Source organism: Prionailurus viverrinus, chromosome E2, assembly GCF_022837055.1.
Source record: "Prionailurus viverrinus isolate Anna chromosome E2, UM_Priviv_1.0, whole genome shotgun sequence".
Taxonomy (NCBI): domain Eukaryota; kingdom Metazoa; phylum Chordata; class Mammalia; order Carnivora; family Felidae; genus Prionailurus; species Prionailurus viverrinus.
Window position 1 is genome coordinate 55692984 of NC_062575.1, and position 21810 is coordinate 55714793.

The window sequence follows — 21810 nt, forward strand, 5'->3', positions numbered from 1 at the left end:
GGTCACGATCTCACGGTTCGTGGGATTGAGCCCCGCTTGGGATTCTCTCCCTCCCTCTCTGCCCCTCCTCCGGGCACGTGCACACGCGCTCTCTCTCAAAAATAAATAAATACACTTTAAAAAAATAAAATAATAAAATCAGAGTGTGACTCCAGGCCCCGGCTCCTCATCCCCACCTTACATGTTGTCTGTGTCCCCAACCAGAACCAGAACTTCCAGCCTTGCTGTCTCCTGTTCCCCAAGTCTCCACGGGGGCCTGGCACCTGCGAGTTCCCAGCAAAAGCTCTGCAGCGTGACACCCCCTCACTGATCTTCGTCTTTCAGGAATTCAACTAGGATGCCATCTACCTGGGAAGTCTCCGACCCCACATTCCAGGTCAGACGCCCCAGGTGGGCTCCTCAGTGTGTGGTGTCACCTCTGCTTACAGCTGGCTCTGCCCACGTCCATCCCAACCCCCCCCCCCCCACAACGTGGAAGCTTCTCAGGGACTGGATGTGACTCACCTGGGTCCCCGGCGTCACCCAGCACAGGGCCTGGCACACGGGAGACTTAAGTAAATGTTTGTTGAATGAATCAAAGAACAGGTCTCCATGGAATGAGTTAACAGAGACGGTCGTCGGGAGGGTCATAGTTTTATTGCTGAGTGTCAGGGAAGGGGCTCAAATCCGCCCAATCTCCCTCAGCTTGGCCACCAGGTCCTCTGTGGTCTCCACCTTGACACCGGCCGTGCGCTGGGGCGGGTCCTCCACACTAACCACGGAGAGCTTGGAGGTAAGGTCCACACCCAGGTCTCCGGGCTTGATGACCTCAATCTTCTTTTTCTTGGCTTTCTGCACATGGGCAGTGACAGTTCACAGGGCTGCTGAAGCCCTGCCCAGCCTCCCACAGCCTCCCACCCACGAGTGCCATGTCTGCAGAACCAATCCCATTGCCCGAACTTTTCTGGACCCTGCTAGCCAGACAGACGTGACCTACTGGGAAGCCCTTCTGCTGAGGGTCCCTGTTTAGTTAGCTGTCTTGAGAAGCCCTTCACGGGCTGAAATGGACTCCCAAACTCAACCTTCTAGCTTAATGAGTCCGGCCCATCTGATCCACGGAACCCACCCTTCTGAGACGACCCACTGAACTCTCCCTGGTGGCTGAGATGATCCACTGAACCCTTCCTATTGGCTGAGATGATGCCCTTCCTATTGGCTGAGATGGCACACTAAACTCTCCCTATTGGCTAAAATGACCCAATGAACCCATCCTACAAGCCAAGATGAACAGTAAACTCTTCCTTTCCGCAGGGTGATGATCCCTTCCTTCGTACAAGAAGTCCCTGGGCATGCAATGCACTCATGCATCCTTGGGCCCTCGGTGACCCATCTGCTAAGTGCTCACCATGATGTTGGGCAACGTGGCATAGCGAGGTTCGTTGAGCCGCAGGTCGGCGGTCACCACGGCAGGCAGCTTCAGGCGCAGGGTCTCCAGACCCCCGTCAATCTCCCGCTCCACTTTCACCTTGTCCCCTTCCAGTGTCACCTGGGAGGCGAATGTGCCCTGGGGAGATGGGAGGGTGGGTGAGGTTAATTCACGGCAGGCACAGAGCGACGTGAGCACATGCACAGGTGAGCGAATGAATGAGAGAACAGAAGAGAGTCCTGCAAGGTAACCTTTAGACATCAAGTTCGCAAACAGGAAGATGCCACAGAAAGGGAAAATCTCAAAAATCTGTACTTTCACTGGCAGCCAACGTGTAGGTCTTAATGACCTGAACCTGCCAGTTAGGTTCCGACCTATTATTAACCTTCCTTAATAATGATGAACACGTATTGCGTGTAAACAACTTCCACGCACTAAGTCATCAGGCCCTCAGGAACTCTATACGGGAAACGCTATTATCCCCACTTTACAGATGAGGAAAATTGAGGCAGGGCGAGGCTCAAAAATGTGCTGTCACCCAAGAGCTGGCAGTCTGGCTCTAAGCTCCATGTCATGCTCCCACTACCCACCATTCTGTCCCCAGGAGTTCCCTTCGAGGCCCCTCTGCTGGGGTAACAACAGACCCATGTGCTCACCTTGACCCTGGAAACATCTGCTGGGACCCCATCTTCTTTGCTCAGCGCCCACGCCCACACTCTCGCCAACGCCCCTCTGTGCCTCAGTCCTGAATCAACATTTCCTGATGTACCTACACCCTCTCTGTCTAATTGGCCAGTTGTCTCCATTCGCTCACTCACTGGACAAACCTTTCAAGTCTTAGCCGGGATGTTCCGTCACCCCTAGTCTCATCCGAACACCCCATGAGCCAGCCCTGGGGATACACAGTGAACATGACCAACAAGGCCTGGGCTTTCGGGGGCATTTATCCTGGCCGGGAAGACTGCTGGTAACCAAGTGACCGGTAACCAAGTAATAACGGTAATCAAGTGGACTCATGCGTGTTCTGAGCATGTGAAATGTGGCTCGTGTGATTGAGGGATGGAATTTTTCATCTTACTTTATTTTTTTTTTAAGTTTGTTCATTCGCTGTTTGTTTGTTTGTTTGTTTGTTTAGAGAGCATGTGCGTGCATGCATGCAAGAGGGGGAGGGACAGAGAGAGGAGGAGAGAATCCCTAGCAGGTTGTCAGTGCAGAGCTGGATGCCGGGCTCAATCCTACGAACCGACAGAGATTAGCACCACCCCTGCGCAAGGATGACACACAAATTCGTGAAGGGTTCCGTATGTTTGATGTAAATTTTAAAGAATAAAAAATAAAATTAAAAAGAAAAAAAAATGTGCAGTTTATTGTAGACCACTTACATCTCAACAAAGCTATTTAAAAAAATACTCCTTCAGCCAGGTCACGATCTTGCGGTCCGTGAGTTCGAGCCCCGCGTCAGGCTCTGGGCTGATGGCTCAGAGCCTGGAGCCTGTTTCCGATTCTGTGTCTCCCTCTCTCTCTGCCCCTCCCCCGTTCATGCTCTGTCTCTCTCTGTCCCCAAAAAAATAAATAAACGTTGAAAAAAAAATTAAAAAAAAAAAAAAAACTCAATGCAATCACTGGAAAACTTTGAAGTGTGTTTGGAACAACCTGGGTGTGTGAATCTACATTTTCAACTGTGGATTTTAGGAATCTAAATTAAGTATTTCTGATGAAAATTCAGCATCTGAATGGAGATGTGCTGTAGATATAAAATCCACCCTGGAGGGGTGCCTGGGTGGTTCAGTCGAGTACTCATCTGACTCTTGATTTCAGCTCAGGTCATAATCTCGTGGTCTGTGAGTTTGAGCCCCATGTTGGGTTCTGTGCTGACAGCAGGGAGCCTGCTTGGGATTCTCTCGCTCTTCCTCTCTCTCTGTCCCTCCTCCACTCTCACTCTCTCTCAAAATAGAACTAAACTTAAAAAATAATAAAATAAAATAAAATAATTTAAAATAAAATAAAATGAAATAAAATCCACACTGGATTCTGAAGACGTCATACAAAAAGAAAAAAGAATATGACAGAGCTCAGGAGTTTTTATATTGATTATATGTTGAGATGATAATACTTTAGATGTGTTAGGTTAAATAAAATATTGCAATTCATTTTGCCGGATTCTTTTTACTTTCTTAATCTGGCTGTGAAAAATTCTAAATTACCTAGGTGGCTCGTGTTTCTACTGGACTGGCAGAGGTGGGGAGTGGGGAATCTGGAACTGAGGAGGGGACATGAGGATTTCATACAGGGTGGGTAAGGAAGGCCTCTCTAAAGAGGTAATAACTGAGCACAGACCTAAAGGAGAGAGTGGGAAAGGCATGAGGCAATCTGAGGGAACCATGTTCTGGGTTGAGCAAGTGCAAAGGCCCTGAGGCAGGGATGACGTTGGTGTGTGGTTGGAGAGTGACAGGGCTGAAGACAGAGCACCAAAGGCCTGGACGAGGCCTGCCGTCCTGGCTGTGCACTTCTCCTTCCTGCCAGCAGGAGTAGCCATCCTTGCACATGTCTTCCTCCAGAAAGGCAGGGACAAGGGTGGCCCTGTTCTGAGCCCCCAGGTCTAGCCCGCAGAAGGTACTCCTCACTCCAGCCTCACCTGTGGCCAGTCTAGAAATCCAGCGGTCATCTGCCCCGTCTGGTTACAGTCATCATCGATGGCCTGAGTGGAGAAAGAGACAAGACTGTATGACAATGGGTCTTTTCACACACCGTTTGGGCCTTTGTCTAGATGGGGATTAGCAGACATTTTCTCAATATCATGCGGTCTGTCACAGCGATGCAACTCGGCCACGGTAGTACACAAGCAGCCATAGATAGAAATGTGCCTGTATAAAGCAACAAGCGTGGTGGTGTTCCAATAAAACTTTATAAAATCAGCGGTGACCATGGGCCATAGTTTGCTGACTCCTGGCCTAGAATGATTCCATCCCTTCACTTGGGCCTGGTGAGAGGCAGTCACCTGTCCCGGGGCACACAAGGACATCTGGCATCCCCGGTGCCAAATCTCTGCCCCCTGTATAATTCACAGAAGCCTCCCATGAGCCAGGACCCGGGCCAGCTGCACTGGGGAACTGAGTGAGTAGGAACTATCCCCTGACCCTAGTGATTGGTTCAGGGATTGGTACTTGACTCAAGCTGGACCAATGAAGAGTCAGCTCTGGAAGTGTTCCTGAAGCTCTTGGGAAAGAGGCTCTTTTGTTTCTGCTGAGGTTGCTGGGCTCCTGAGATATGGGCCTGGAAGTGCAGAAGGTAAAAACAAGATAGAGGAGCGGAGCCTAGAGCTGACATGTGAACCTGGATCAAGCCATGTCTGAAGCTTGAATTATATGAGCTAACAGGTTCACTTTTTGGCTTCTGCCAGTTTGATTCTGACCCTGCCACCTATAATAAAGACTGTCCTGACCAGTTTATCCTGTATCTTCCCAGTTGGAGGCCCTGGTCCCAGAAACTGTCCCTGACAACCAGGACAGGCAGGACATGAGTCTGAGACCCACCAGAGAACGGAGGGGGCATCAAGAGGCCATGATGCCAGCACCAGTGTCCTGGGGCGCTCGTGAGAGACCTGGGTCCCCAGAGCCCTGAGCCTACCCAGACCGTGCCTTTTTGGCCTGTTCTCTGGTTAGGCCCCCTGCCTCAGCTTACTGACTTCTACTGATTCCTTTGCTGTTTGTCATCTCTCGTTTTCCACTGTCTGACTTGGGCAGGACACCCAACAACCTATATAGACTCTCAGCCTCCGCCCCTCCCCAGGGACCGATCCAGCCTGCTGGGATCCTGTCTTTTCCCACCAGGGCCCTGGCTCTACCTCTGAGCCTCCCATGCGATCCCAGTGCCCTGTCCGATCTCTCAGTCTGTCACATTCTTTCTCAGCCTTTGTCCCTAAGCCCCCGCCCCTAGATCTCTCCCCTCCCACTACTGTCTTCTGGGTCTCTTCTGAAGATCCTCTGCCCCTCCCTGGGTGAGGCCACAATGTCTATCTCAAATGCGAGGGTGTGGGCAGGCTACCCAAAGGAAGGCTGTCGCCTGCCCGGCCTCCAGAGGGAACAGCTGAGCCAGACACACACCCAGCCCAGGTGGGGGTGCCAGGTGGTAGGTAGCGTTCTAGCTCAATGTTAGCCCCCAAGCTCCTCCCCAAGCCCCTGGCCTCCAGTCTCTCCCCTTCCAGCCTATTCCTCACAGCCTCAGTTCTCCCACAACTTTCCTCTCTGTCCCTCCCAGCCAGACCCCAGCACCACCTTCACCTCCTCTCCGCTTCCCCTCACTCCCTGCAGCTCAAGCGCTGCCCCTCCAGCCACAGGTCTCTCTGCTCTATCCCATCAAGCCTCTCTTTCCCCCACCCAGACCATCGCCACAGCCCCCAGGGCTCCCACTTTACCCCAGAGGACCCCCCCCCACCACCCGTCACCCTGCCCACCCTGCTCAAACTCTCCACCCAGCCTGGGTCCCCTGAAGCCTCAGCTCCTGCCCACCCCGCCGCCAGTCCTGAGCAGGGATGGGGACGGGGGGGAGGGGTGGGCACACTTACCTGCTTGCCCAGCAGCACCAGGTCTACCTTCTCCTTCTCTGCCAGCTTGGCCAGGACCCGGGCCACCTGCAGGGGACCCAGGCGATCTGCCTCTGCAGCTGGCACCTCCACGTGGATGCCTCGGTCTGCGCCCATGGCCAGAGCAGTGCGGATGGTCTCCTGCCAGGAGAAGGGACTCGGCTTGGCTTGTAGCCCCAAAGGGTACCCAGGAGCCTGGTCCCATCCCTCCTCCCTCAGACCCGGGACTCAGGGTCCCAGCACCCTCTCCCACCTGGCACTGGGCAGGCCCACAGCTGACAGCGATGACCTCTTTCACCAGCTTTTTCTCCTTGAGCCGCACGGCCTCCTCCATGGCGATCTCACAGAAAGGGTTCATGGAGTGCTTCACGCCATCTGTGACCACGCCCGTCTTGTCAGGCTTTACCCGGATCTGCCCAGCCAGGAAGGGAAAAGCCAGGGTCATGGGATCGGGGAAGGCAAGGGCCGAATGGGGACGACAGGGAAAGGGGCAGGGCCTTGCCCAGGGTCCCACAGGCAGGTGGAGGGTCACCTTCTCATTGTGTCATTCAGACATGTGCTAAGCACTGGGGATCTCTGACATCTTGTCACTGCTCTGTTCCTTGGGCCTGAAAGCATGTTTCGCCAATTTCTGTTTACCATAACCCACGGTGAGAAATGCATCGTCGATACTCAGGAGTATATTACAAATACGTAACATATACTTGCATATAAATACGAATGCCACCAGAATGTGAGGTTTGCTGAACAATACTTACCCTTACTTTGCACACCATACCCTGACATTTCCTTTTCATTTTTTTAAGGCTTTAATTTATATTTGAGAGAGAGAGAGAGGGAGAGAGACAGTGTGTGAGTGGGGGAGGGGAAGAGAGAGAGGAAGACACAGAATCCGAAGCGGGCTCCAGGCTCTGAGCTGTCAGCACAAGCCCGACATAAGGCTCGAACTCACGAACCACGAGATCATTACCTGAGCCAAAGTCGGACGCTTAACTGACTGAGCCACCCAGGCGTCCCTATGCTGTACTTATATAGATTTACTATCGATCTTCTCTCCCTTAGAATGTCAAGTCCCTGAGGACAGGGATTTCTGTCAGCTCTGTTCACGACTGTACTCACAGGTCTAGCGTAGCACCTGGCATATTGTAGGTTCCTGCACAAAAAAGAACTTGTCAGATGCACGTGTGAGAACCTGCATTAAAACCGCTCAAACACTTGTAGGGGCGCCTGGGTGGCTCAGTCGGTTAAGTGTCTGACTTCGGCTCAAGTCGTGATCTCACAGTTCGTGAGTTCGAGCTACGCGTGGGACTCCATGCTGACAGCTCGGAGCCTGGAGCCTGCTTTGGATTCTGTGTCTCCCTCTCTCTCTGCCCTTTCCCCTCTCACGAAGTGTCTCTCTTTCTCTCGAAAATGAATAAACATTAAAAAAAAAAAAAAAAAAGAACTGCTCAAACACTTGTAAACAGCATAGAAACTAAAACACAAAAGGGGCAACTGGGTGGCTCAGTCAGTTAAGCGTCCAGCCTCGGCTCAGGTCATGATCTCATGATTTGTGAGTTTGAGACCCACATCGGGCTCTGTGTGACAGCTCAGAGCCCGGAGCCTGCTTCGGATTCTGTGTCTCCCTCTCCCTCCCCCTCTCGTTCTCAGTCTCTCTCTCTCAAAAATAAATAAAAACATGAAAAAAAATAAAAAATAAAACACAAAAGCCCTCTTGTTACAAAAATAAAATCCAAGACATAGGTCTCCCCTTTAAACAGGAAAGCAGCCCCCCGCAGTAAGAGGTTGGCTGACGGGCCAGGGGGCTGGTGGAGGGCCCCGAGCCCACTCTCGCTCTGGCAAGACCCCGGGCACCAAGCTGCCCACGCCCAAGCAGAAGGGGATGAGAGCCCTCTGGCACCGGCACCAGGGAAAGGTGCCCGCTCATCTTCTCCACGGAAGACCTTTCAAGCCAGAGATTTGAAGCTTCGAAAACACTGTTGAGTTCAATTATCTAAGTCAGGAAACAATGGATGGTCTCAAAATTCAGTGCTGGTCTTTTTTTTTTTTTTTTTCAAATTATTTTAAATAATGAGGTTTTATCAGTCAAAGGAGATGAGTCAGGACGTGTGTCTCTTAAAGATGCAAACTATTAACGTTCAACAGAAACAGCCATGACCCCGGCAGGCATCGACTGCCCCGAGGGCTTTATTACGTGCATGAACTCATGTAACTGTCCTGACAGCCTAGGAGGTTAGTTACTGCCATTCCCATCCCTACTGTACAGATGGGCCAACTGAGGCACAGAGAGGCCAAGGGCCTTGCCCAGGATGACACCACAAGGAAGTAGAGCCTCACTCCAAGTCTGACTTGGGAATCGTGAGACTCTCCAGGCTGCCAGATGGGCCCTCGAGAGGTAGGAGAGCTGGTCCTACTATCCGTGGCCCACGACACAGGAGCAGGTGTTCGTAAAGTGACTTCTGAAAGCCGTCCCTGAACTCTTGACACAGCTCAAGGACTTCTCTGTGATTCAGGACGGCCAAGGCCAGACAGTGAGGCGGTGGGCAGGGAGAGATGCCCACAACCGACGGTCAAGGTGGTGGTCAGGGCTGAGACCCTTCTACGGGAGATCGCGTCTGGGGCAGGCAAAGAGGACCAACATCCTCACGGAGGTGACAGGTGTCACCTGAAGGAAGAGGAGGTGCCAGCCGTCCCAAGCGCAGAAGGAACAAGGGTAAGGGGAAAAGGCCGTGTCCTCCCAGAACCGAGGAACACAGGCTGGTTGAGGTAAGGCCCAGAGATGGAAACAGGTTTTCTGGGGCCTGAAGTTTCTATCCTTTGGAGGATCTGCTTTAAGAAAATGCAGCTGGGGCACCTGGGTGGCTCAGCTGGTTGAGTGTCCGATTTCGGCTCAGGTCATGATCTCACGGTTCATGAGTTTGAGCCCCACGTCAGGCTCTGTGCTGACAGCTCAGAGCCTGGAGCCTGCTTTCAATTCTGTGTCTCCCTCTCTCTCTCTGCTCCTCCCCCACGTGTGCTCTGCCTCTCTCTCTGTCTCTCTGTCTCTCTCTCTCTCGGTCTCTCTCAAAAATAAGTAAATATTTAAAAAAATAAAAAATAGGGGTGCCTGGGTGGCTCGGACAGTTAAGTGTCCGACTTCAGCTAAGGTCATGATCTCACAGATCATGGGTTCAGCCTTGGGCTCTGTGCTGACAGCTCAAAGCCTGGAGCCTGCTTCAGATTCTGTGTTTCCCTCTCTCTCTGCCCCTCCTCCACTCGTACTCTGTGTGTCTCTCTCTCTCAAAAATAAATAAACATTAAAAAAAATTTTTTTAAGAATAAAATAAAATATGGCACAAAAACAGACACATAGACCAATGGAATAGAATAGAAACCCCAGAACTAGACCCACAAACGTATGGCCAACTAATCTTTGACAAAGCAGCAAAGAACATCCAATGGAAAAAAGACAGTCTCTTTAACAAATGGTGCTGGGAGAACTGGACAGCAACATGCAGAAGGTTGAAACTAGACCACTTTCTCACACCATTCACAAAAATAAACTCAAAATGGATAAAGGACCTGATGTGGGACAGGAAACCATCAAAACCCTAGAGGAGAAAGCAGGAAAAGACCTCTCTGACCTCAGCCGTAGCAATCTCTTCCTCGACACATCCCCAAAGGCAAGGGAATTAAAAGCAAAAATGAATTACTGGGACCTTATGAAGATAAAAAGCTTCTGCACAGCAAAGGAAACAATTAACAAAACTAAAAGGCAACCAACGGAATGGGAAAAGATATTTGCAAATGACATATCGGACAAAGGGCTAGTATCCAAAATCTATAAAGAGCTCACCAAACTCCACACCCGAAAAACAAATAATCCAGTAAAGAAATGGGCAGAAAACATGAATAGACACTTCTCTAAAGAAGACATCCGGATGGCCAACAGGCACATGAAAAGATGCTCAACGTCGCTCCTCATCAGGGAAATACAAATCAAAACCACACTCAGATATCATCTCACGCCAGTCAGAGTGGCCAAAATGAACAAAACAGGAGACTATAGATGCTGGAGAGGACGTGGAGAAACGGGAACCCTCTTGCACTGTTGGTGGGAATGCAAACTGGTGCAGCTGCTCTGGAAAACAGTGTGGAGATTCCTCAAAAAATTAAAAATAGACCTACCCTATGACCCAGCAGTAGCACTGCTAGGAGTTTATCCAAGGGATACAGGAGTACTGATGCATAGGGGCACTTGTACCCCAATGTTTATAGCAGCACTCTCAACAATAGCCAAATCATGGAAAGAGCCTAAATGTCCATCAACTGATGAATGGATAAAGAAATTGTGGTTTATATACACAATGGAGTACTACAGGGCAATGAGAAAGAACGAAATATGGCCCTTTGTAGCAACGTGGATGGAACTGGAGAGTGTGATGCTAAGTGAAATAAGCCATACAGAGAAAGACAGATACCATATGTTTTCACTCTTATGTGGATCCTGAGAAACTTAACAGAAACCCATGGGGGAGGGGAAAAAAAAAAACAAAAAAAGAGGTTAGAGTGGGAGAGAGCCAAAGCATAAGAGACTCTTAAAAACTGAGAACAGGGGTGCCTGGGTGGCGCAGTCGGTTAAGCGTCCGACTTCAGCCAGGTCACGATCTCGCGGTCCGTGAGTTCGAGCCCTGCGTCGGGCTCTGGGCTGATGGCTCAGAGCCTGGAGCCTGTTTCCGATTCTGTGTCTCCCTCTCTCTCTGCCCCTTGCCCGTTCATGCTCTGTCTCTCTCTGTCCCAAAAATAAAATAAAAACGTTGAAAAAAAAAAACAAAAAAAAAACTGAGAACAAACTGAGGGTTGATGGGGGGTGGGAGGGAGGGGAGGGTGGGTGATGGGTATTGAGGAGGGCACCTTTTGGGATGAGCACTGGGTGTTGTATGGAAACCAATTTGACAATAAATTTCATATATTGAAAAAAAAAGAATAAAATAAAATAAAAAATAAGAAAAATATAAATAAATAAATAAATAGAAAATGCATACCAAATCATGAATGCAAAATCGACTCGGCCTCTCCCCAGGCCTTGAAAGAAACTCTGAAGGGTACAGCCTCATGGGCCAGAACTGAGTGTCGCTGGTTGCCTATTGAGTAATACCCTAAACACACAATCACAGACGTGCACACGGACACACACTGAGCACAGCATCTGTTTCTGAACAAATGACTAAATAAACTTGCATTACTAGTACTATCAATAATAACAATACTCACTGCGTGCCAGCCAACACTTGTTTTTGAGAGAGAGAGAGACAGAGAGAGAGAGAGAGAGCAAGTGGGGAGAGGGGCAGAGACGGGGAGACACAGAATCCAAAGCAGGCTCCAAGCTGTCAGCACAGAGCCCAAGGCGGGGCTCGAACTCACAAACCATGAGATTATAACCTGAGCTGAGGTTGGACGCTCAACCGACGGAGCCACCCTGGCGCCCCATAGCCAGGCACTATTCTAAGAGCTTATCCGATCTTCACCGCCACCCAATTCAGGAGGTACTCTTGTTATCCCCGTTGTAGGGTGGAGGAAAATAAGGCTCAGGGTGGTTACGCAGCTCCCCAAGGTCACATAGTAGGAAGCTGACCCAGGCAGCTGGCCTGGAGTTGGCTCTGAACCGTTCTTGTGAGGGAACCAATGACTAAGACAGCAGTGACTACATCAGACAGACCCTCCTCCCCACCCTGGAGCTGGAATTCTGGAAGGAGAGACAGACACTAAAGAGAGCAATCAGTAAATGAGAGATTACAAAGAGACAAGAGTATGGGTGAAATTACAGCCAGGGAGGGGACGGGAACAATGGGGGTTGCAACTTTAAGTCAGGATCCAGGGCAGGCCTCCCAGAGAAGGTGACAAGTGAGGCAAGAGTGGAACCAAGTGCATGCAGCCTGAGGAGCCACCAGTGGGGGGAGGGGACATCCGGGTGGACAGAGGATCCCAATCCAGTGTGGGAGAAGAGTGCAGACAGGCAAGCCCAGGGGGCTGCAGGAGTGTCCAAGGACACAACAAGGAGCATGAGAGGGTTGGGACAGGGGATACCAGAGAATCACTAAATGCCGACGCGACTGATCAGCGTTAAGCAGGACAAGGGAGATACAAGTAGGGCTGGAGAGGGAAGGGTATCCAAGCAGAAGGCCCAGCGGGGACAAGGGCCCAAGCCAAGAAGGGGCCCTGTCTGTCAGGAAAGATTAGGTGGGAGCTATGGAAGCACAAGGGGTAAGGGAGGAACAGGGCACCGTGGACGGCAGAACAGGGGCCAAGGCCGGACCACGAAGGGTCTCAAACACTGAGGGGCTGGGACTTTGTCCTGAGGTGCTGGGGAGCCTCGGGGCAGCTCCCGGTGCAGGAAGAGCTGTGAGGCTGGGAGAGGATGGACCGGAGGGACAGGACAGCAGCTGACACCCCCCTCTTTGTTCTCTCATTCGGCACACACCCATGCCAGTCCCGGTGCTGGATGCGGCTGCGACCCAAAGCCCATGAAACTGGAGCCTGCCGGGTCGGGGAGACAGATACGACCTAGGCATCTCAGGCCATGGAGACCAGGACTGGGGCAGAAGGAGACCCAGGGGGCGACGGAGCCCGAAGGAACAGTTACAGGTCGGAGGAAACCAGGAGGGCAGGTCCCAGAACCCCGAGCAACATCCCTGCCATTTGCTGTCATCAGGCCTCCCAGCTGCTGAGTGAAAAGGGGAGGAGGAGAGACCAGAGCGGGACTTGCCTGCACTTGTGATTCTGACTCTGGCTGCCTGGAGCGGGGTGACCTGGCAGGTAACAGAACCTCCACGGTTCTCAGTTTCCTCACCTGTCTAACGGGACTGATAATACCTAGCAGCTTTTGAAAGCACTGAATGGGTTAATCTCTGCCAAGGACTTGGAGCCCTGCTCCTCCGTAGTAATCGCTCACTACACATGGGCAGTTATGATCACTGAAGCTTCCATGCCAAGCCCGGCTGCCGGGACCTCCTGCCCACCCCACCCCCCAAACTGGCAGGGGCCCTGGTTTCATGCATCCCGAGGCCTCTGGCAAGCTAGGCCCTATGCTGGGCAATGCTGGAGACGCAGAGGTGGAACCCCAGTCTGATGGTGGGGACACACGTGGATGGGCAGTCACCACCTTCAGTCTGCTTTAAGCCAAGTAATAGGAGACACGGGCCTGCGAGACTGCATCTGATTCACCTCTGTCCAGACCAGCTTCTCTCTGGGGGCAAGCCAGGCCCTCAGAGACGCTGCCCCCAGCCCCCTCATGGAGAATGTGAGTCATTCCACCAGCTCAGTCCGATGGGGTTCCATCTCCAGCAAACACTTCACCCTCCCTTCCCAGCAGGACCTCTTCACTCACCCTGTGGCTACGTAGGGTAAAAGACAGTTTCTGGGTTCCCACTGCGCCCGGTATTGGAATAATCAACGGAGTGTGCAAAGCAGCCTAAAGGTTAAAGTGTGGCTTGTGTGCAAAGCATTTAGTTGGGTTGAGGAGTCAGACAGACCTGGAGCGGAAATCTCAGCTCTATCCCATCCTAGCTGAGTGACCTCTCGGTGCCTCAGTTTCTCCATGTGTTAATAAATAGGGGCCATGACACCTCCAGCAGGTAAGAAATAGAGAAGGTAACTCGCACTGCACCCTATGAAGACAGCGAGTCCAGACTCGAGAAAAGGGAACGGGGTCATGACCCCAGAGGGGCCTGGTCTGAATGAAGAGAGATCTGAAGTCTGAACCTCATAGTCCTTGATCTTTGCCCTCTGGTGTACTTTGACGTTTGGGGGAAGAGCGGGAGAGATCAGAGGTACGAGAAGACCTCCCATACAGTGACCCCGGAAGCACACGGCCGCGGGATTCGGGGAGGTTGGGGGGGGGCGGTCACCTTCACAGCGAAGTCGATGACCCTCTTGACAGCCACGAGCGCACGCAGCTCCGCCATCTTCCTGCCTCTGCCACCTGCCGGGGTCAGTGAGCTCGCTGGGCGCCCAGATCGAGACTTCTCGTCCCGCCCCCGCACCCCGCCCCTCTCTGCGCCTGCGCCCCACGCAGCCAGCCAGTCAACCGCTGTGATGCCCGCCTCCGCCCCAACAGAGGACCAACCGGAGGCCCGGAAGGGAAGCAGGTGGGGCAAGAGGATTGGGGCCAATAGGGAAGGAATCTTGGACAAAGAGGCGGGACCCGAGGGGAAAGGAAATGGACCTAGAGGAGGGGGCGTGGCCGGGAACTAGGGGAAAGGCCGTGCGCGTAGGGAGATGCTCCCGGAGTGGAGTTCCTCCCACGAATTCTAAACTTTTCCCAGTGTCCTCGATTTATCCCCTTCCCCAGTTCCCCGCCTTTTCCTCAACTCTACAAGTCGCCATGCTCGTGTCCCCTACGTCCTCTTGTGTCTCCCCATTTTCTTTTTGCCATGTTCCTCGTCCCATGATCATGCCCCTTATGTTCCCCTATACTCGTTTTCCCTGCAAGTCCCTACATCCCCTCCAAACGCCCTTGTGCGCTCCTGACCCCACTACCCCTGATTCCCGTTCCCCCTCCCAGTCCGTGTCCTTGTCCACTCCAAGCTCGTGTCCCCATGTTCCACGTTCCCTGTAGGTTCATGTGCTTATGTCCTCCCTGAGCCCCCAGGGATCCCCGTGTCCCGGTCCCCCGTCCTCTTCATATCCATGTTCCCACGTGCGTTCGTGTCCCCCAGAAAGGCACACGAGCCGCGGCGGTGAAAGCCGTTCCTTTATTCTGCCCCAGGCAGGCTGCGGTCACAAGCACACGGGGAATCCGCTGATGGCGTCCGTGCTCTGCACGATCATGTCCGCCAGCAGAAAGCAGAAGCCTGGCGGGAGAGGAGCGGAGGGCGGGTGGGGGACGGTGGGTCCTGGGGCGGATGACCGGGAGCGCCCCGGGGACGGGGGTCCGGAGCTCTAAGGGCGATCCTGCCGGGTGTGCGGGAGTCGGGAGCGGAGTGTGCTGGGGAGTCCCTGGGAGGGCGACGGGGAGTCTATGGGGAGGGGGTGCTCAGGGCAGTCTCCTCCACCCTCTTCCCGCTGTCCAGGTTACCCGCGAGAATAGAGAAGGGTAAAGCCAGCCACCCCGAAAAATAGGACCATGAGAAGAAGACGTCGTTTTTCCACGCGTTCTTGACGGTGTAGCCTGTCAGGGCGATCAGCAGCAGCAGCCCTGGGCCCCGCGCCCGGGGTGAGCGTAGCCAGGGCGCAGCGCGGAGGCGCCCCTAGACAGCGCCCGTCGCCCAGGCCACGCCCCCTCCTCCCAGCCACGCCCTCCTCTGGGTCTCCGGCCCCTCCCCTCATTCCCTTCCGAGCGCCTCCAAGTGCAAGACCCTGGGTCCCTGCCCCCCGCAACTCCCAAGCCCGCCCTATGCCTGGGGGCCCGCTACCATCTCACCGCAGAGGAAGAAGGTGCCGCTCATAGTCTGGCCCCGCGAGTCACCCTCGTGGCACAGAATCCGCAGCCCCATCACTAAACCCACGACGGCAGAGCACGCCGCCAGCACCATGCACGCGCCCGCCACCGCCAGCATGGCTGGGGAGAGCGGCCGCCTCAGCCGCGCGCTGGTGCCGCCCCGGGCCACCACCCCCCACCCGCCGGTCTGGTTTGGATAGGGACTCGCAAGTTGCTTCATGAGGGGCGGTTAATGTCCCAACAGGGAAGCAGATCCCAAAATGGGGGTTCGTGGTAGTCTTTGTCGCGGAGGAGCAGGTGGATCTGAGACTGGAGAGGAAGGGGTGAGGGTGGGGGCGCCGCAGGATGTGCCCAGCTGTTGTGTGAGGCGAGGGGGCCAGCTGTGCTCAGTGCCGGGGGGGGGGGGGGGGGGGGGGCTGCCTGTCCAGGGGGGGACATCTGGGCGGGCGGGGCCTCACTCTGGCAGGGGATGTTGGAGCAGATGCCGCCATTACACTCCTTCCAAAGGCCACTGTGGCCCCCAGGGTAGTGAATCCAGTAGTTGGTGGCAGTGGAGAGAATCGTGAGGATTTGGGCCAAGAAGCCCAGCAAGGTGCCCCCGCTCTGAAGGCGCCGCTTCATCCCCATGCCAGGGAGGCTGCTGCGGAGGGTCACACACGCAAGATTGGCCAACACCCCTCCCACCCCCAGGCCCCTCTCTCAGCTCTTTCAAGCCCTTGAGACCCACACACACATGTCCCTACATATCCCAGATTTCACCCCAGCACCCCTGTCTGGGGACCCCTCCCTCAGGCCCTTCCCAAACCCAAGACCTCCTTCTCCCATGTCCTACTGCTACTATTGGGCGCCTTGAGACCTTACCCACAGGGAGTCACAGCTTAAGGACCTCTCTGTCTTTCAAAGATCTCCATCCTCCAGTGGAGTGTGCCTCTAACCTGTCCAGTGCCCTCCCCCAACCCCCATGCACACACCCACCTAAATGACTGACACCCAGCTCAAGGGGCTTCTTAGACACAGAGTCCAGAGGTGTGGGGGAAGGAAGACTGGGTCTCTGTGAGGCAGGAGGAGTTCCAGAACCCCCTCTCCCATCAGCCACTTAAAGAGATAAACACACCCCCACACACACATAAACCCACACACACACAGCTTTTCTAACAAAGTGACAGCTCAGAGTCAGATGGCCATGACACGATAGACCATATCCTTCTGAAAATTCTTCCCTTGACCCCAGAAGCTCTCCAGGCCCCCAACTCTCTGGCTGTGCCCTCTCAGACCCCCATGCAGGCTCCTGTTCTTGATCTTCCCTCCACTTCCCAGGGCTGGTTTTCCTGGAATCTCCATCCTGCACCTTCTTAGCCAATGAGTTTCCTCGCAGCCACGACTCCCTCGGCCACCGATTCTCTAATAGCAACCCAAACCATCTCCAGCCCACTTCTCTGTCCCAGATGCCTGCCAACCACATCCCAACTGAGCTCAACATCTCCCACCAAAACGGGGATGACCCCGCCATCCCATCCAAGTTGGTTGCACCAGAACCCTGGGCACTAACCTGGCCCCCTCCTGCCCATCACTCCACAAAGCCCTTGGATCCCTGTGTCCCATTCCTTCCAGCCCCTGAATCTTTCTGGCCCCTTCCCTCTTTTCCGTCTCATGCTCCTGTCCCAGTCACACCCATTGCATTGCCAAGCTCCTTTGTCCTCTCTGACCTCCCTGCATATCCCAGAGGGATCTATAGGGCACCTGCAGCTGGCGCTGTCCCTCCCCACCTCACAACCTTCTTCTAGCCCCCCATTGCTCTCAAGAGAGAGTCACTGTGGCCTTAGGGGCCTGGCTCTCACCCACCTCTCCACCCTCACACCCCAATGACCTCTGCATTCCACATTCTGCCACAGAGCACTGTTCTCCATCCCCTGAAAACCTCCAGCCTCTCCACACCTTTGGGCCCCACTGCCCGGATGACTTTGCCTTGGCCCTCGAGAAACCCCTAAACACCCTCTCCCCGGAAAGCTCACCTCCCCCCCGCCACCGCCTGACTGCTGTCTCAATTCCCCCACCGGACTTGCAGCCCCCAGTGGGCAAGGCCCAGGTCTCAGGTTCCCATCAGCATCCCCAGGGAGACCCAACAGAAAGGATGAACTCAGGAGAAGCCAGCTGAAGGAGTGAATGAATGAATGAGTGAATGAGTGAATGAAATGAGCGAGGAGGACCAGAGTGAAGACAGGGGTGGCAAAAGCAGGGAGTAAGAAGGAAAGAGCACTAATGTGGGAAAGACAAAGGACAGGGTCTTGAGGTGGAAACAGGGAGAAAGGCAAGGCCTGGAGAAGGGAGCTGACATGGGGCCACAGTGGCCCCTGTACCGGCTGGTAGCAGACGGATGACAGGTAAGGGCTCTGAGTCCTTTCTGTCACCCAGCATGGAGCTGGCTTGCCCTCAGCTTATGTCATGACGGAATTAATCCCAGAATTACCGGATCCCAGCAAATGTTTGTTGAATGGGTAAAGAAGCAAATGAAGGGGTTGGGGGAGGGCTGGGGGGGGGAGGGCCGGAGGGGGGGCTGCGGGGGCCTGAGGCTCCTGGTGGTGTCTTCAGAGAATAGCGCCTCATCTTGCTGTTGTCGCCTCTCTCGCTCACAAGGTGTCATAGCCAGGCCGGGGGGCATTGCAATGAGCACCCAGACTCAGGCTACCTGGGGTGACAGAGAGAGGTTAACACCTGCCCCACCCTGCTCTCTCAGAGGCCCCCCAGCCGGCCTCTCCAGTTCCTGGAGCAGCGGTTACCTGCACAGAGGAAGAGAATCATCGAAACCCAGCCCAGGTAGAAAGACCAGGAGAAGAAAGACTGGATCTGGGGGTGTTGGGACTGGTTCCACCGCTCACTGGTGTAGACGACCATGGCCACCATCACGAAGATGGCTGAGGATGAAGACAGGAGAGACTGCTCAGCACCTCTGTGGGAACTCACCAGTCCCCAGTCCCCAGGTACAGCCTGGAGTCTACCTGCAACAAAGGCTGTGACAGAGGAGGCAAGGGGCCCGCGGCCTGGAATGGACACTGAGGGGATGTAGGACAGGACCATGAGGATCACCGACACCAGGCCACACAGGGCGGCCAGAATGCTGAAGCTCTGTGTCACGTGGATGTAGGCTGTGCAAGAGAGAAGATTTGGGTGCCTGCCCCTCACGCAGCCCCTCTCCCCCCCCCCACCAAAAGAGACTGCCATCCCTTACCTGCCACCATATTGTGAAACCCCTCTGGCCAGAGGCCCGAGTGAAATGAAAAGTTAGGCCCCACGGCCACGAACCAGAAATCCGTGCTCAAAGCGATCAGGATGGACACCAGGCCCAGGCAGCCAGTGAATAAGGCCAAGGACCGACAGAGCTCCATGGAGATGAGCAGTTGGGTGTCTGGGGCCTGGGAGATGAAGAAGCTGGTGATCGTGGGTCCTCTGAGCTCCAGAAAGAGAAGCCTTTAAGCCTTTGAAACCAGGCTGGTGTGGTCTCCTGCAGTTCCCAGTAGCTGACTCTTGCAGTAAGCCCTCCCTTCCTGGTTACCCTGACAACGCCCTCCCCCCAAGGAGATTCAAGTCCCCTCATAGTGTGTGGTGGAGAGTGTCATCTCATCAGTGGTTTGAGGGGTGGTTCAGAACTTGCCTGTCTGTTTTAGGTTCTGTACCTCCCACCCTTAGAGCCCTTAACATCAGAGGATGCTTCCTGGAAGAGGTGTGAGAGGCTTGGGGGCCTCAAGGTGGGAGGTGGCAAGTGAGGCCAGGGTGTGAGTTAAATGCGGGATGTGGCCAGAGGGGACAGTTGAAGGTTGTGTCATGCTTTCCTGTGGGTTCTGCAACCTTCCATCCTGGAAGAGAGGGGCCCCGACTTTGGCGTCTCTGCAGAAAGAGGGGGCCGGAGGCCAAGATACTTGGGGCTGAGGGGGCAAGGTCTGGAGGCCTGGACTCAGGTCTCGAGGAAGAGGCAGGCAGGCAGGGGCTCAGATTCCTGGATCGATGGCTTGGAGCTTATACCCAAGGCAAGCAGAGGGTGGAGAATCACAATTCTGAAAGTTTGTGGGGAGAAAGACAGGCCCACATCCTTATCTGGTAAGAAGAGTTCACACAGCTCTGCTTTGAGCAGGGCCTCCAGTCCAGTGGCCTTCATCGGGGTGCCTGAGTGGCAGGGGCAGGGGCACAGGACCCTCCTACCCTCCAAGAGCAAGCCCCCTCCGCCCATACCAATACCAGGTCCTAGGTAATGCCTCACAGATGAGCAAGTGTCAGGTGAAGGTGTGGCAGCCCAGGTAGAAGGCTCAGGCACACTTGACCTCTATGAACCGGGGAATGGCCTAGAAGAGGACCTCTGTCATGAAGATGACCTTGAGCCAGCAGCCCCACAACACACTGACTCAAGAGCCCAGGACCTCTTCCATTATCAGAGACTCCAGTTTGCAAACCCCCATCCTTCACCCAGACCCTCACCACTGAGATAGTTGGCCACTCCTGAGAACATGCTCAGAAGGGCAGGCTCCCAGAGAGAGATTTAGATCATAAGCGGCAGGGCGCCGACACAAAAATGGCGGTGGATGTAGCTCTAGCGGAGAGCAACAGACAGGCTTCAGGAAGTCTGGGCCGTGGAGGTGTGACGAAGGAGGTGTCAGATCACAGAGCCCATCTGCAGTCTCTACCCCATTTCAAACCCAACCCCGTCCTTAACTCCATCCCTATCCTCCAACCCAACCCTGTTCTCATTCCCAAACCTGACCCCAACTCAACCCAATCCATAACTTCATCCCTAACCCCAAACCCAGCCCCATTTATAACCCAGCTCTACCCAGCTCTAACAAACTCAACTCCACCTCAATTCCTAAACCAGACCCCACTTTCATCACCAACACCAACGCTAAGGTCAGTCCCATCCCCAAGCACAAGCACAACCTACTCCTTAACCCTGTCCTGCCACCTGACCTAACCTCCATCCTCTTGCTCACAAACCCAGCCCCAAACTCAACCCCAACCCCATCTCCAAACCCAAGCCCAATCCCCATCTCAAACCCATCCTCATCCCGAGACTCAACCTTATCCTCACTCCCATCCCCATGCCAGATCATATTTCTGGCCCCACGCCCCTCTTCCTCCTACTCCACCCCAAGTCCTATAAATCCTACCTCAATCCCACTCATTTTCATTTACATTCCACCTCCAGTCTCAAGCCTTTAACCCTGGTTCATCTCTTTTTTTTTTTTTTTAAGTTTATTGATTTAATGTCTAACCCAACATGGGGCTCAAACTCACGATCTCAAGATCAAGAGTCACATGCTCTCCCAACTGAACCAACCAGACACCCCTCCTGTTTCATCTCCCTGAGTCCCACCCTCACCACGGCACATGCACACACAGGCACAGGCACGCGCGTGTGCACACACACGTGGCCGCACCAGGCTCCAACAGGCTTCCGCAGTTGTTGGCATCAAAGGCTGACTGTGGGCCCAGGTTCTTGGTGCCCTCCAGCACATGCCCCTCAAGCCAATAAGGACAGACTACAGCCTCCAGGAGAGCCTGAATCATCTGACGTGACGTTGAAAATGGAACTGTCTTCCAGAACCTCCATCCTTTTTCATGACAAGATGTGTGTGTTGAAGCTTTTCCCAAGACCTCAGGTCCCTGGCTCCCCGACACTCTCCCAGTTTTTGGTCTCCTTGGGTCTCTGCCAGTCTTGCCCAAGTGCCACCAGTGTTTCCAGGTCACCCCAGTCCCTTCTAACTTTCTCCAGCCTCTCCCAGCCCCGGGGAATTCCTTCTGAGGTTCCATCCTGCAGAAACTCTGCCCAGTCCTCGGGCCCACCTGGATCACCTAGACACCTGATCTTTCTATTCTGTTGGTTCTGTCTTCAGAGCTGAGGTCCTCCAATCCGAAGCCTCCACCCTCAGTCCTGGACGCTATTCCCACACCCCTAGCCCAATTATTATCTCCCGGGACCACCTTTACTTGGCATGATCCAAAGTGTCTCTCCTTCCACCACTTTCCACACATGCTCAGATGTCAAGAACTCCGAGGCAGGAACGAGGCCTGATTAGTTTGGGGGCCCCCAGGGCCCAGCAAAGGGCCTGGCCCATAGGAGGCTTCTGGAAATAATCCAACCAGTGCCTCTTATAGGTCAGGCAGTATGCCAGGCTCCGGGGAAACACTGGTGTAGAAGGCACATGAGACCCTCACTCTCACTGAACCTACACTGTAGTAAAGAAGTGAATGCTATTTATAAACGGTTATTATGGAAGATGCCCCCATTTATACTGAGGCCTACTCTATTAATAATATTTAATGCAGTCTATTATGATGATAAAAAGGTACTAAGTCTGTTAGTTTCCTTGCCGAGTAGAATGTAGCTTAATGTATCCACTCTGACGTAAAAAATAAAGA

The 21810-nt window shown here is 53.9% G+C and overlaps 4 protein-coding genes and 1 pseudogene across 4 annotated transcripts in view; 2 read left to right on the forward strand and 3 right to left on the reverse strand.

Annotated features, from left to right (window-relative positions):
• IGLON5 (IgLON family member 5) overlaps positions 1-3211 on the forward strand; it is a 32488-nt gene extending 29277 nt beyond the window's left edge. The window contains exon 9 of the mRNA XM_047835750.1: positions 3200-3211. The gene's annotated coding sequence lies outside the window, so the exon portion shown is untranslated. The remainder of the gene's footprint in view (positions 1-3199) is intronic.
• On the reverse strand, positions 618-14010 carry ETFB (electron transfer flavoprotein subunit beta). Its single transcript, XM_047835751.1, has 6 exons — positions 13874-14010; positions 6241-6399; positions 5970-6128; positions 4041-4103; positions 1385-1543; positions 618-831 (listed from the first exon to the last, which is right to left on the reverse strand). Exons 1-6 carry the CDS (start codon positions 13928-13930, stop codon positions 661-663), a joined length of 768 nt encoding a protein of 255 aa, XP_047691707.1. The 5' UTR covers positions 13931-14010; the 3' UTR covers positions 618-660.
• Positions 2619-2714, forward strand: LOC125153877 (uncharacterized; annotated as a pseudogene).
• A 690-nt stretch (positions 14011-14700) lies between the features above and the next one.
• CLDND2 (claudin domain containing 2) lies at positions 14701-16907 on the reverse strand. Its single transcript, XM_047835756.1, has 4 exons — positions 15864-16907; positions 15388-15525; positions 15043-15162; positions 14701-14818 (listed from the first exon to the last, which is right to left on the reverse strand). Exons 1-4 carry the CDS (start codon positions 16030-16032, stop codon positions 14745-14747), a joined length of 501 nt encoding a protein of 166 aa, XP_047691712.1. The 5' UTR covers positions 16033-16907; the 3' UTR covers positions 14701-14744.
• A 961-nt stretch (positions 16908-17868) lies between these two features.
• NKG7 (natural killer cell granule protein 7) lies at positions 17869-18892 on the reverse strand. The gene is made up of 4 exons (XM_047835755.1): positions 18632-18892; positions 18402-18548; positions 18183-18317; positions 17869-18091 (listed from the first exon to the last, which is right to left on the reverse strand). The coding sequence occupies exons 1-4, from the start codon at positions 18786-18788 to the stop codon at positions 18033-18035; spliced, it is 498 nt and encodes a 165-aa protein (XP_047691711.1). The 5' UTR covers positions 18789-18892; the 3' UTR covers positions 17869-18032.
• Positions 18893-21810: the final 2918 nt, after the last annotated feature.